The sequence below is a fragment of the Pleurodeles waltl genome, chromosome 8, assembly GCF_031143425.1.
Source record: "Pleurodeles waltl isolate 20211129_DDA chromosome 8, aPleWal1.hap1.20221129, whole genome shotgun sequence".
Lineage (NCBI taxonomy): Eukaryota > Metazoa > Chordata > Amphibia > Caudata > Salamandridae > Pleurodeles > Pleurodeles waltl.
In genome coordinates this window covers 118,198,885-118,214,845 of record NC_090447.1, presented here as the reverse complement: position 1 = coordinate 118,214,845, position 15,961 = coordinate 118,198,885, and the positions used below count along the sequence as shown (strand labels likewise).

The following is a 15,961-nucleotide window of genomic DNA, read 5'->3' as shown; positions in this document are numbered from 1 at the left end:
CTTCAGAATGCCGTGCCTCTTCAGAGTAGGATACTCTCTTCTGTAGGTGCTTGATTTCCAAACATTGGAGGGCCCTGTAATGAAGTGGGCCAAAAAAAAATCGTCTGGATGGAAGAGCATAAAATAGACTTACCATCCTTGAATCTATTGGGGCGGACACCAACTGATTTGTAGTGAGATTCTCTAACTGCTTCTTGATAGCAGACATTCTGGCACACAGGAGATTCAAGGTCACAGACTGTAAGTCTATTATGAATCCCAGAAACCCCATACTCTTCTTAGAGACCAATTCCAATTTTTTTGAGATTCTCCAAAAGGGATATGGTCAATTGTGCTTGGTGGAGGAGTGTGAGCGGTCTTTCAACATTGAGATGATGTCACACAGATAAATGATAAGCTGCGAATTTGCATCCGTAGCCAAACCACAACTGGCTGGAGGAGTTTTTAAAAATTCCCAAGGTGCTGAGGAAATGTGAAAGGGAGGGAGCCTTGAAGTCACACACCTTGTTTCTAAAGGAATTAAAGAAAGCATCTGTGGAGAGTGAAAATGGATCTCAATAGGTAGGTGTCTCTTACGTCTTGACAAATCATCCAATCTCCCTGCCTTAGAATGTCTCTTAAAAGATAGATTTGCTCCACCTTGAAGTAGACCAACCATCCATTGAATTCACTCAGCTTTATGGCCACTCTTACTCCCTTGACTTTTTTCCTTTACTACAAAGATATTGCTGAAGAACCCCTTTGGCTGTAAAAAGGATTCTTCTATTGCTCCTTTGGATTTCATGGTTTTTCCGGGAAGAAACCTTGTTTCAGAAGGCAATGGGGGTCGGTTTCACATGCTGGATCGGACAGACCCAGAACTCTATCTGAAAACACTGGACTGTTTGAAAGACCCCATCCCCTGAGGAGATTTCCTTCCACTTGTGAAGGAACTCAGCCTTCCAGCCCTCTAGGTTTATGAGGGAAGAATAATGGACTCTTACCTGGGGCCGAAACCTCGACTGGCATGCCGCCTCTGAAACTTATTGCATGATGGAAAGAAAGGAGTGTATCCCTTCTGGTCTGACCAATTGCCTCTTCTTTGCCTTTGGGATGGGATCCTCAGGATCTGTGAGAGAACTGGTGGCTGGATAAGCACCCTGCTTTCATGACCGGTGTAGTCAGTCTAGAGAAGAAAACAGTCTTGAGGGAGGGTCAGCCTTTTTTCATTGCCGTGAAAGCTTGGAGGAACTTTGAAATGTCTTTGACAAAAGCTTCCCCAAATCGATTGCCCCTGGCTTCTGTTCCCGCCTCTGAAAAGGCTAGTTACCCCAATTTTTTGGTGGATGGATTTCTGAATACAGTAGATGGCGTACAATTTGCATTACCCTGCATTCATACTGCATGCTGGGCCAATGGCGCAAAGATTAATTGGGTCCATGATTTTTTTTTTTTTGCCTCCTTGGCTGGCTCCGTGATCTTTGTGAGGGGACCTGCCAGATCCAAACGTTTTTACTGGCAGGCTTGCCAGGATCTGTCATGCCCCTTTTGGGGTGTTTAAGCAGCTTGCCCAAAAATGTTACTATTGTGGCATCTAGTTCTGGACCTGCTACTACTTTACGCTTAATTGGGGGTCTCAGACACTTTGCCCTAGGTCTTTTTTTTAACCTTCTTCTAGAAAGATTGTTTGAGTCTCTGATTTAGGTAGTGTGCTGCCTTAGGCATGAGTTCCCACTCCGAGAAGCGGGGATGCCAAATATCCTTAGGATTGAAAAGGTCACCATGTTGACCTCTGACACCCTGCGATCCTAGTTCGGTTAGTACAAGGGTGTCTTGCAATTTTTGCAGGGCCCCAGACCATGCTGAATCAAATGATTTTGACATCTCCTGGTCATTCATGTTGAGAAGCTCATGTTGTAGGACTATTTTTTTCATATTCCTTGGCGTACCCATGATCTTCTGCCATGAGTCTTAGCTTCTACAGTTCCATGGAACTGATAGAACCTAATACCAGGAGGTAGGTTAATCACCCTATCTACTCCCAAGGTATTCCAGGGATTGCCACCTAACTACCCTAAAACCTGAATTGGGTTTTTCCCCCCAGAATAATGTAAGGAAAATGACATAAAGTTCAAATCTTCCTTTTGGAGCTGGTTCAGGAAGCTGTTAGACTCAGAGAGGGCACCAGCCGATTTAAAATAAAAAAACAAACAAAAAAAAAAAAACAATACTTAAAGTGGGCACCACTTTCTTCCAAAGGCATATATATGGGCCTTGTCACGCACACCAGTGTCATGGCCCTATGGGGGCCTCTTGCAGGAATGAGTCCAGTGCTGTGGAGACGATAAGAGTATTCAAAATATAGAAATGTACTACAGGTTAGTGTTCAGTTGGAACTTCACCTCGTAGAATTTGTATTTACATTTATCTTGCTCTGCCAGGATCTTGTTGGGAGATGTATACTTCAGGAGAGAACTAACCTAAATACATAGTGCTCCTACATATATGTCCTCTAACCACCCCTCCCAACCCCCTAGTTAATACCACTGCAGCAATAAACTCATCTCATCAGTTGGTTAATTTTTTCAAGAAGGAATCTGCCAGGGGAGCACATAAACGCAGGAATTTGGCATGCCACGCATGATAGGTATTCTAATAGCACATAAAGCTATAAATTAACAGCTGTAAAAGTACATTCTGGTCTAGCCACGTGAACCAAAGGACATTTTATTCTTTTGTAAACATCATCAGAAGTCCATATTATTATATAACTGAGTCAATAGATTTGATGTTTGGCTGCCCAACTATTTGTCGTGCTATATCTCCACGTGTGGACTTGTAACTTTGGTACTGCGCTTCAAAAACAAACCCTCTCATTTTTTTAAAGACAACAGAGTTTGGCAACTTCTGTCTTACTAAGAACTGTGTGTTGGGCATAATATAGAAAGTCAGTGATACTGTGTTAGTTGACGGGACTATTGCCGCCCTAGGCAAAGTTGCTTTTTCTATCTGTCTAGCCCGAAATCCCCTATTGTAGGACACAGCCGCTCAGACAACCACCCTTTACTTTTCAGGAAGATGAAACCATGTTGTTGACTCTTTTGTTCTGAGATAGAATGTATGGAAATGGAGCCTATGGACATCCATGTGTTTAATAAACATGCAAGGAAGGGTACAGAGCAAAGCAAACATACCTTTTTATTTATTCACCTTAATTTTTGTGAGTTAAAAAGTGATTAAAGGGTTTTACATAGTAGGAAGCTGGCTCTGTATATACCATACCATAGAAGAGGCTAAAGTAGGTAATACTAATGCTCTCTTTTGTGGTAGTGTGTTTGAGCAGTTTGGCTTATCACAGGGTAGTGCTAAGCATTTGTTGTACACACACAGACAAAAAATGAGGCACACACTCAATGACTAACTCCAGGGCAATGTTTTATGTATCAAAAATATACTTTGTTACTTTATTTCTAGAACCAAAAGGATCTTTGTTGCAGGTAAGTACAGTTTCAAAAATGTATCACTTTCAAGTATCAAATGCACTTTGTTCAGAATTCACAGGTAAAACAGTTTACATGTAAGTAATAATTTTCAGTTTCAAAAGTGGACACTTAGTTCAGGTTCTCATAGAAAACAATGCAATGCTAGGGGAGGAAAAGTAGCAACACACTTTACAGTTAAGTACTCGACTTACAATCCCAGTCTTCAGGGATTCTGCCAGGAGGTGTTCACCTCAGCTCTGGGCACCCTAGGGGTGGTCCTAGCTGGAATGGGCACACCTCCTGGTGTTTACTAATTGTCTTGCCAGACCTGTCGCCAAAAGTGGGGCTTGGTCCAATTGGGGTAGGGGAGGTGGAGGGATGTCATCTTTCACTAGCTGGAGTGCTTTGGGGCAGTGTAATATGAGGCCAGGAACCTTTGAGGCCCACCACCAAATCTTGCAGTTCCTGGAGGGGGGAGGTGTGAAGCACCTCCACCCAGAGCGGGCTGTGTTCCTGACCCCAGAGAGCACAAAGGATCTCACCCCATGGGGTCAGAAACCTGTCTGTTAGTGGCAGGCTGGCACAGACTGGTCAGCCATACACTAAAGGGTTGGGTGAAATACAGAGAGCATCTCTAAGATGCACTGTGTGCGCATATTTCAATAAATCCAACACTGGCATCAGTGTCGGTTTATTGAGCTGAGAAGTTTGATACCAAGCTGCCCAGTCTTCAGTGAAGCCATCATGGAGCTGTAAATTTTGTAATGACAGGCTCCCAGCCCATGTACTCAATATGGCCACAATGCACTTTCAATATCTAAGAATAGACTTAGACTCTGTAGGGCCATATTGCTCATGTAGCTGTGTCGTCACCTATGATGTAGTGCCCCTTAGGGCTGTAAGGCCTGCTAGGGGGTGACTTGCCTATGCCACTAGCAGTGGTTTGTGGCATGTCACCCTCATGGGGATACCATGTTGACTTTACTTTTTTCTGCCCACCAGCACACACAATCTGCAATGGCCATGGGCATGTGTTTGGTGATGGGTCTCTTAGGGTGGCATAATACATGCTACAGCCCTTAGGAGCCCTCCCTGGTCACATAGACATTGGTACTATTGGTACATTTTACATGGGACCTAGCTGTGTGCCAAGGATGTGCCAATTATAGAATCAATGGCACAGTTTAGGGAAAGAACAGAGGTGCCCAGCATACACTCAGTCAAGTTAACATCAGATAGCATGCTAAAGTGTGTGTGTGTGGGGGTGGGGGGGGCGGGAGGGAGGGGAGAGTTGCCATGTCCGAAGGGGCACTTTCTTGTAAACATTGTATGCTGAATGTTCTCCAGGTCTTCAGTGGCACCCTTCCTACTTTTGTTTTCTTTGCATTCAGTAGTAGTGTTGAACCGGTAAGAACTGAACCTTTAAGTACATTTTAGTACAGAAGTTTAACTGAAAGCTTCAACCCAGTAGCTTGCTTCCTGTACTATTTTCTAATGTACTGATGTGATTTATACTCCTGTTTGTGAATGTTTAGATGTATGAAGTGGGTGGAATGCTGTCGGAGAACTGATTTAGAAACAAAGACTCCTGATCAACTGAATAAGCACTACAGATTATGTGCTCAACATTTTGAGTCTTCGATGATCTGCAAAAGTGTAAGTTAAACAACATTGACATTGTATTGATCAAATAAATTATTTTGTTGATGTCCAGTGTTTAAATAGTTTCAACAAGGAGCTTATTGATACATTCAGATGGTTCTGAGACAAATGTAAAAAACAGAACCACAAAGAGATCTACAAACCTTTGCATCAAACATAGTTTCTTGGTTAGTAGCAAGTCTATCAGAATGTGAATTAGGCGACTACATCATATTTGCAATACCAATTTGCACCGAGTCATAGAACTTAAAATATAATTGGTCTGTCTAGTTTACTGCTTACCCTTTTTATTGCAGCACTTAAGGGATCGAATAAGCGTTTCTGTTTCCCAAAGTGTGTTCCTTTCAGAAACTTCCATTTTTTTTAGCTGTTGACAGTTTTTAAGTAAACATTCTGCACTGGGTCAATCTAATGTTTATCATTGGTTTGGCTTTCTTGTGAGGCTCATTTGCTTGCCCTTATTTGATGACTTGCCTTCCTCGTCTTTTTTGTCTCTCGGCTGGAAACTGTCTTCTTCTCCCTCTTTTCGTTTTATTGCATGACTAGTATCCTTTTACCGCTTAGATATAGAAAACTACTTATTGAGCCTCTTGCATCCTCAACCCCTCCCCATCGGAGTGCATCTTTACTTCTTGCTCTCTTCCCGGTATGCTGCTTCCTCCTCATATACCAGTCTCCTGTACTCTGTTGCTTCCGTCCCCCACCAACTCCCTTACTTCCCTGCCTCTCACTGTTTTTCTCTGCTTTCTTGGGTTTGGTTTTGAATTCGCGCAACCCCTTCTCTTTGTTGCTCTCCCTCCCTTCTCACTGTTTTCTGGATTTAGAACTCTGTGCACTTTACCCCTGCTAACCAGGAGTAAGGTCCCTATGCTCCTAACAGTAAATGGCATATTTAACTATAATCCGTAGTATATGGTGCAGAAATACACACATGGCATATGAAAGCTAAATGCCCCTTGTGAACTTTAGAACTGATTTTGCTATCCGCTGCAGTGACAGAGAACCCATGGCTTCGGGTCTACAAGGTGTAGCCTGACTGCAGGAACCTAATATCTGTTGTACAGACTTGTCAAAATTACCCTTTTTGGCAAGCGGGTGCCCCTGCTTTTAAATAGTAATCAGTCACCCTTAAGTATACCTTGTCACCCACAAGATAGGGTGCCTCATATTGAAAAGTGGAACATGTTTGAATTAAAAATAGACTTGTTTTTCCAGTGGCTAGGCTCCAAAATCTATTTTCACTGGTAACGGCTGTAGCTGAATCCTAAAAAAAAAAAGTCAAAGTACAGGTTAAAAACTTTAATCAGTAACAGTGACAGGAAACCATGACAAAAGAAAATTAATTCAAAGATCTTTTTAATATTTAGTAAAAATTCAAAATATTTGTAAGGTCGAACATTTACTAAATATTTAGAAAATTTAACTTTTGAAAGTTACCTTTTACGTCACTAAAACTTCAGTAGGCTAATTAGCAGTAGTCTACTGACAGCTGGTCGGCGAGTGCTTTGCCTTAAATGTGAAATCTGCTCACAGAGCAGTAACAATCACATGGGTGTGGACAGGTGTTTCACAAGTACGTGTAAGGAGAAGCATAGAAAAGGCAACCTTTTGTCTCCCTAGTCATGCCAGCACCAAACCCAGTGGAAAGGGAACTGCCTCCAGAACCAGTTTTCATTTACCAGTGGAGAGGACTACTGAGTTCATGGTCACACCCATGGGTCGGCACACATGCTCCGCACAAGGGATGAAGGGTTTCTCCATCCTGAAATTTAGGAGTAAGTTGCACTGTGGAATTATTTGCACTGACGAAAATGGGAACTGCTGCAAAAGTGGGTAGGGTTGCCTCTGGGATCTTTTACCCCAATGGTTAGTGAGGAGCCTGGAGTCACTGCCCCGTCACTAGCTAGTGCCAGCCATAAAGGTAGCACCCACCTAAGAATACTTTTTGGACCTGCAGAAGATCAAAAGAGGACTGGAAATTGCTTGCTGTAGCCTTTGTGGAGCCCTGAAGTACCGGACCTGCTCCCTTTGATACCCAGGACAAAGAGGTGGACTCCAAGGGTCAGTTGGTAGACCTCCTTGAGGCTACATGGACACAAAAATGTGCAAGAGACCTTTATCTATTACCAATTGGACCATGGTGGTGCCCTATGCTGGAGTTATGCCTCACCCCTAAGTGCTAACCCTGTGGTCCTGGGAACCTTAGAAATTACCCAGAGGAGCTGCTCCAGAAACCCTAACAAGTTGGGGCTTTATGAATTTTTAGACATTAAGATTCCATGAGGCTTCAGCGGAACCTCACTGCAAAGGTGTCTCATTTCAATGCTCCATACGCTGATACAGACTCAGGATTGCCCCGCTGGGAGATTTTGCACTCCATAAAAAAGACCTTACAAGTGTTTGTCTTTCCTAGAGGTCGGGATCCACCCACTCCAAGTAATACTCCACTTTTTTACAGTCTTCTTCAGAAACAGACCAACCTCTTTAAGGCAGATTAACAGATTAAAAGTATCCTTTTAGAGGAAAGGCAGAGTTCTTATGAGCCTTGTTTCACATAAGTAAGGAATATCCATCCATAATTTATAACATTTGTCCACCTTATCGTTAACCGCGATTGTATGTTTTCCATAACATAAAGTTCCATAAAATGTGCCCTCCAGTGTTCAGTGGACAAGACTTACTGTGCTTTCTACGTCTGTGCAAAAGTGAAAGGGACAGGTAGTAATGACTGGAAAATTAGCTTCCAAAAGCAATACTAACTGGATAATTAGTGTAGACGTTGCTGTCACCTGTGTATCTCACATTTGTACTATAAGTGGATTGTGCATGACCTCACAGCACATACCATCCTTCAGCCTACGCTTCCAAAATATCTTGATCAGTTTCTGGGTTTACCACATGTGGAACATTTTGCCTAACTCTCCATGCCCCCTCAAAAAAAATGTGATCCTTAAACATCTTTCAAACTAACTGACATTAAATACCACCTCCAGTTAATTTTATATGGATTTTCTTTATTTTGAGAGCAGGTTGAAGAATTCAGGTCCTCGACCGGATATAGCTACAAAATACCACTTGCCAGATACTATACACCCCTTGCACTTCCTTGCCCATTTCACACTCCCATTTTAGCATGCTTCATGACTTGCATTTACAAAAGCTTTACCTAACCTAGAAGTGCCTTTAAAGGCCAATTCGTTCTGTGATAGAAATGCAGCAGTGGTACATTTTTACTACTTAATACTTGCCTCCCTACCTCCATTGTTTATTTTGTGCTGCTTGGCCCAGTGGAAGAGTTGCAATAGGCTGTAAAATCTCTCTGTCTTAACTGAAACTCTTTAAAGCACATTTCAGCACTCTTTAGATGTCCACATACTCAGAAATCGCCCTACTATGGAGGACAGTTATGGAACAGTTCCTCAAAACATTTTATTAGGGTTAATAGGTTGTAATCCTGTGTTACCCACTCTATGCCAGACTACAGAAAAGGAATTATTTTCCTCGTAGCTTTCACTCATATTGTAAAGTTTCCCTGGATGAGTATGGGAGCAAACCCGTTTGTTTCTACTATACCATTTTGGCTTAGTGCAATGGAGGTCCTGTAGTGAAACCTTGGCATTTTTCCTTTTGATGATAAACCAAAGTTTATATTGGGCTGATAGTCCTCATTTGGGTTTAGATCTTAACTGAGTTGCAAGATTATATCTTTCTAGATTGGGGAAAGATTAACCTGTACTGATAACTAGATAACAAAAATCATATAAAGGACAAGACCTTTGGCTGCATGTCTGTGCAGCATGTAGCTGCCACAATAAGATGTTCATCCTTATGTAATCTGTTTATCCAAACCATGAAACCTCAAGTTTGCAACACTTGTGTATGTATTCATACAGCGTGTTTACCAGGCCAAGAATGTTAACTCTATAGAAATCTTTACTGTGCAATGGGGAAGGGGTTCACTGCTTAATAACAGGTGACATTTCTTAACCGAGCAAATCTATGACCATACATCTTGGTCAGTAAAGGTGCCAATAGATATACCCATGCTCTTTGATTTCCGATAATTAACCTTAATTAACCAGATAATGCATAAAAAGATTTTAAAATGCCAGTCAAGGACGTCAACGACTTCTCAGAGTCAATCAAGTAACACTGAATATCGTTCCCAAACAACGCATCCTTATAGTGCCCAGATGCCAAATTAACACTTTAAAATCAATATTGCAGTTTAATGTAGATTTTCCTAGTACTTTAAGAAGGAAAGTATTAATTTTTATTAAAGACACGGAGGTGAGTATTATGCTTATCTTTTCCTGCTTTGTTTCAGTAGCAGCTGCAGTCAAGAGAATCCACCAATCCCAAAAGGCAAGCGAAGATGCGACCAATGGGAAACTAGAACAAATGCAATGCACCGGTCAGTGACAAATGGCACCCCTAAGATATATCTAACTTGACTGCAAGCAGCCCTCTTTTCTTGTGTGAGAAGAATCATGAATAAGTATTAAACATTGGAAAAATACATGCAATAATAAAAATAGCCAAAACAAATGAGAACAAATCTTGAATTAAGTCCAATCAAAAATATTCAGGATTCATGTCAGGAACCAGAAGAAACTGATCCCTGTGTGAAGAAGGCGAAGCAAGGAAATCCAAAATCAGAGAATTCTTATATTGATGAAGCTTCTTAACTGGATGATGATGCTGGATTGGATGAAACTAAAAATTTGGGTAAGAAAAAACATAGTTAATATATTTTTGCGGGATAATACTCAACTCTGTGTCTTTAATAAGATTAAGACTTTCCTTCATAAATTATTAGGAAAATCTACATTTTACGTCAAGACCGGAAGCTGCTATTATGCTAGTTTAAAGCATATCAATTACCACAGAAGATTCCATATTAACAGGTTTGCAATAAAAAGTACGAAAAATAACATCATTAGACCCATCTGCTGATCTCAGAATGTCCTCCAATTGAGAACCTTCTCAAAAAGCTTTGGAAGCCATGGTACCCTGGGAAGAATGGGCTCCAAATTTTTAGGTATCAGTGCCCGCTAAGCTCATGACCCAACAAGCAAGAGTGGGAGAAGAAACAGGCTTGTGGGGTTTTCTGAAGGATATAAGAAGTTGGGTAACAGAGGACATTCTGAGATGGGTTGTTCTTTGTTCATACGATTTGAGACAATTCCCTACACATAACTTTGGTTGGTTGTGAAACATTGAAAAAACCACCATTGGGTGTAAAATGACGGGCCGAAATATCTAGAGCCTTTAAATCTGAGAGATGTAAGATGGAAGGAAGATGAAAAGAGTGGATTATTTCTGATTTTATTGAGTTTACTTTTGACCCGGGCAGGTAAAGTGTACCTTCTGTGGAATTTACCAGTAAACACAGAAATTCCATGATTTATGATGGGGCCAGAATTGATTTCTCTCTGTTTATGATGAAACCCAACTCCAGTAACGGAGAGGAAGTATAGGCAATTTGTTTGTGAAGGGTCTGACGATTTTGACTCATTAATAGGATATCATCTAGATAAATGGTTAGTCTGATGCCCTGGGCTCTGAGATGTACCACCACAAGTTTCATTAATTTGGTAAAACACCACGGGCCGAAGAAAGACCAAAAGGAAGTCAAGAAAAATTGATATATGACCTTGACACTGGAATTGTAAAAAATTCCTTTGCTCGTGGTGAATAAGGATGGTAAGATATACGCCTTGGAAATCGAGACGTACCATCCAATGCATCCCTGAGATGTGAAATAGTCTCCATTTTGAAGTGTCGATAGACTACAAACTGGTTGAATTGTTTTACATTTATGACGGGTCTTTTTTTTGTTTTTCTTCTGAACTAGAATAATGAAACTTAAAAACCCCTTTGGGTGCCAATGGGTGATTTGGATTGCGTGTTTGGGAAAAAGAGATAGGATTTCTTGTGAAATTAGAAAAGTCATATCCACAGAGAACTTTAGAGAGGGTGGAAGAGAATTTTGAAAAGGCTTTTCGTAAACGTCTATGGAATAACCCTGAACTGTATTTAAGACCCAAGGGTCTGAAGTGATGATTTCCCATTCGTGAAGAAAGAATTTTAGACGACCCCCTACAGAAAGATGGCCAAAAGGGACACTAACTTGCGGGATGGTAGGACTTGAAGTTCCTTTGACTCCGACCTCTGAATCCTATTGTTCTTTGGGGGTAGAATTGTGTGCGATATTTTTGCTGGGAAGCAAAGGAGGAGCCTCTGTAGCCTTGAGATCGGGCAAAACGGCCAGTAAAGCGACTCCTTCCTCTACTGGCCCTGGCCAAAACAAGGTTGGTGAAAACCTTTTTACGAGACTGTTGAGCCTTATCCAAGGAGGCAAAAGTGGTGACGTATTTATTAATTCCTTGATGAAGGAATTTCTGAATAATAAGCCATCAGCTTTAGCACCTGGATCCATAGAAGCTAGATCAGCCAATTTGGAATCCAATTTAAGTATCAACCCTTTGCGTCTCTCATGAGTTATTGCAGAATTTCCATTTCTTAATAAATAGAAGGCTCGTTGCACCCATAATGACAATTCTTCTGGGTCTATCGAGCTAATCTGGCTATTTCCACCATATCAAAGATGCGGTATAATGGTCCCACAATGTCCAGCATTTTGTCTTGACAGGCGGACCATGCTCTTTCTACCCCTTTATGGAGACCTTTGCCAAATTTAGTAAAGTTTTTTATCTTTGAGGGATCAATAACAGGAGTAGCAGTTATGTGAAGAGGTAGGAAAGGACTGGGACATTCCGACCTAAGATTTGATCTTACTTTCTTATCCAGTGGTAAGTGTCACTTTGCTTTGATATAGTCCCCCACATGATCTGAGGGAAGGCAATCAGTGGAGCTGGGATGATGTATTAACTTGAGGTCAAACATAGGATTACCCTCCGAGCCCAGAATAGTTTTAGTATAAAAAGGATTCATAGAGGGAGAAGAAACTTTTTGTTTTTTGGGTGCAGGGCCAAACCAAAATTCAGAATCGTCCAGATCATCTGGGTCGTTATCAGAATCAGGATCTTCAAGATCTTCATCTGTATCTTTGATAGAGGAAATCACAATCTTTTGGCCAGTATTCTGTAAATGTGTAGTGTTGGATTTACTTTTAGTGCCTGGAACTTCCCCTCCTGATTAGGATGCATGTGAGGAACTCCGTCGTCTATCACATGTGAGGAAGAATCGCCATCCAATAGTGCAGAAATTGATTTTGTTTGTAAATTTAAGAAGCCACCGTAGCTTTGCGCTTTCTGCTTTCCACCACAGATGGAGCCAGATTAGATTGTGACATGAATGACGATACAGTATTCTCAAATTGCTTTGAAACCTTGTTCATTGAGGCTGACACAGCTTTAGCAACAGAGGAGTGAATACATTTGTTTAAATTGTGCTTAAAATCCTTCTCGCCGTCATTATTTTCATCAAAAAATGATGTAAAATCCATGTTGCAGCAAAATACTGAAAAAACTATTACTTTGAGGGTTAAAGTGAGGGACGTTAGATGGCAGAAGATTCCAATAAAAAGGAGGAGGAGAAAAATTGTGTTCAAGACGTACTAGAGGGGAGTGACTGACTGGAGAAAGCCGCACCATCGCTAAGGAAGGTGACACAGTCACTTCCAGGAACCCATGGGGAGAGAGATCCTCAGGATGACGCACTCTGAAAAGGTAGAGAGAAAGCAGCTTGAAAAAGATCAAGGGAGCCCAGCTCAACTATGAAGCGTAAGGACTTGAATCCGTGCCGAAGCCGCTTGAGGAGATTAATGCGGCAAAAAACAAGAACCAGTTACAAGCCGGCACCAAGGTATTGGGCGGGGAGAAAGGAGCCTGAAAAGTCCCTTAGGACGTCACTCTGCGCACTAAAGGTGTTTCAAAGCCAATAAATAGATCAGCTTTAACACAATATCATAATAAAAACAAATTCATACACAAGAAATATAAAACTAATTACAGAGAATATCGAGTATATGTAAAGATATACTTATCTTGACTGCGAGCAGCAAGAAAAAGACAGCTGCTTGCAGTCAAGTTAGGTAAATCTGAGGGGTGCTGTCTGTCACTGATCAGTGCATGCATTAGTTATAGTTTCCCATTGGCCGCATGTTTGCTTGCCTTTTGGGATTGTTTGATTCTCTTGACTCTGGCTGCTATATAAATAAAGCAGCACAAGATAAGCATAATAGGAGCCTCCAGTCTTGACATAAAATTCTTGTACAAGTGGTCCCAAGGTAAATGCAAACAGTCTGAGAGATATGAGACCTTCTCCCATGCTGCAGTTCTACAGGTTGCAGCAACTCTTTTTTTTTATTTTGTGCTTCAGGGAGGGGTACATAATATTAGCTTGATTCTGAAGAAGTCTTCTGTCTCTTCTATCAAAAGCATTTTCAGCATCAAAAGATAGAAGGATTGTTTGATGTCTCTTTAGGATTCTTTGGTCAACATTGGATCCTCATAAAATGTTATCACCTATTTGGGCTCCCAGATCCATCAGAATTGTTTAGTGAAGATCAATATCTGCCATAAATTACCTAAGCATGTAGCTATCTCTTTGTCAAAATTGTAAAGACCATTAAGCATCGACATTTACTATGAGGTATGAAACTGCAGCACCTTTAACACCACTGAAAGTCGAACAATACTAAGAGTTGCCTTAGAGCAATGGTTCTCAAACTTTTTTAAACCACGACCCACTTTTTCAGAACTACAAACTACCACGACCCGTCTACGGTTAATGGGCGTGAGGAGGGGCAATTTTTTATGTAACCAAAGCAGCATGTTGTAGGGCACTGTCATTTACGGACAGCATATGTTCCACTGGAATGAACACTAACTTTGCACAGACATTCAGTTTTAGTGATAAAAGTATACACCACATAAATGATAATATGCGGAAATCAGGTTTCTGGGAGTATTTATCATCTGTACATCACCAAGTAAAGTGTCTTGATTTTGTTTTGATCCTATTCAAATCTCTGTTTCGAGCACTCTTCCGAATTAAAAAAGATAAAATTATACTTCATTTTTGCTTTCCTAACTGCTGATTGCATGCGGCTCATTTACAGGTATTTGCATTTTGTTGTGTATTGGAATAAAACTACATCCTACTTTCCTTTCCTACTCACTGTACTCCAGCAAGATTGTTACATAATTCAAAACTCCTCTCACTTTGCATTAAGAGAAAGAAAAGTGAATACTAGTCCACATGTTAAACACATGAGCAGCAATTTGTCAGAAGACTTAGCTTGACATTTGACCTCTGTCTTTCAAACATTAACAGGTGTCAAGATAAACACTGAATTTAAGGGCATCTTTATTTATTACTCAGACTTTCCTGACCTACCAGCATTAGGCTTGTGGACCACCAGTGGGTCGTGATCCTTAGTTTGGGAAATGCTGCCTTAGAGCAATCTTTAGGTTTGTCTGTATTTTTATTTGGATTCCAGTACATATACCATATTCTACAACTATCCAGGTGGGGAGGAAAGATGTATTATTGAAACAGGGTGACCATCCACCCCTAGTCAACTTACCTAATCAACACCATTTGAGTAAGCCTGTTCTTCCCCAACTGGTGAAACTGCATTGTCATGATTACTTCAATGATCTTTAACTGGTGCGGGCCCCCTGTGAGACTAGTATTTGAGAGCTGTTATCTGGAATAAGACGTAAACCTCTGAGGTACTGTGGGCATGAGAGCTCGATAAACTTGTGAGTTAATTGTTTAATAAAGAGTTGACAGTTGATACAAATCAAAAATCGTATGAAATCTCCTAACAATGTGAGTTTTTTCCATACCTAGTATTTCCCTGGATCTGGTGATCCAACTGGAATGCTTGGGCCCCACTTCCTTACCTGAATGTCAGTGTTACCTGTATTGCTAACACCATGGCCATCACTAGTTGTTTGCCTTCCTTTGGTCAATCTTGGGGTTCTGTCAGATAGGGAAGATCGAATACTATCCACGGATTTATAGAAACCTGGACCTCAAACACTCTATTAAGATTCTATATCCGCTCTTCCCAGGATCTGCCCAGCTTAGGGTAGTTTCACAAGATATCAAACAAGGTCCCCACTGCATCGCACCACACCCTGAGTCTACGCTGTAGACATTCCATCTCTCCACTTTCTCTGGGGTCCTATACCAGTACGGCAGACCTTTGCACTCTCTTAGTTGTACAAATGTACACAACCATTCATAATTTTTTTCCTAGTCTTTATTGGACGTCCTCAATTCCCACTCCCATCTCTTTTTCTCTGGTGTCTATGGTTCAGAATCACTTTCGTTAAAAAAAAAAAAAAAAAAAAAAAAAGCATATAAAGGTTATGGATTAATGCTTTATCACATGGGAAGACTTTAAGCCTTTCTTAAGTGTTATGAGCGGCCTCGAGACTGGATGACCAATCCAGTGTCGGACTTGAGTTTATGTATATCCGTTTGGACCGCAGGAGGCCAAACTGTTGCTTGAGGCCCTCAAACGAGATGATCTGCTATCCGGCAAACCCTTTCCCTACAAGTCTGAGAATTGATGAATCATTAGCTGACGTAAATTTGCTAATATAAGATCTAGTAGTGAACAAAGAAAGAAATTACTTAAAGCCTTCTTGTGAAACAACTTTATCCCAAATTGCTAGTATTACTCTAGTGATTGGTGATGAATATAGTCCCCATCTTTTCTGTTATTTCTTTAATCACTGAACCTATCATAGGGGTTTGTGATTTAAATATGCTCCAAAATCAGCACTGTTTGACATCCCTTTTTTCCGCACACCTCCTAGAAATTGCAGCTGAGTGATCTAAAAGTAGAACTTAAT

At 41.0% G+C, this 15,961-nt stretch overlaps 1 protein-coding gene across 3 annotated transcripts in view; it reads left to right on the top strand.

Annotated features, from left to right (window-relative positions):
* The window catches only part of THAP12 (THAP domain containing 12), an 81,693-nt gene that overhangs the window by 35,383 nt on the left and 30,349 nt on the right, over window positions 1-15,961 (top strand). Inside the window, exons 2-3 of one of the 3 annotated variants that reach the window (XM_069203883.1) lie at window positions 4,997-5,117; window positions 9,451-9,851. In XM_069203883.1, coding sequence (XP_069059984.1) covers window positions 9,798-9,851 — 54 coding nt within the window. In that variant the 5' untranslated portion in view covers window positions 4,997-5,117; window positions 9,451-9,797. Of the gene's footprint in view, window positions 1-4,994; window positions 5,118-9,450; window positions 9,852-15,961 lie in introns of those variants that run through there. The other 2 variants (XM_069203884.1, XM_069203882.1) reach the window with 2 other exon arrangements.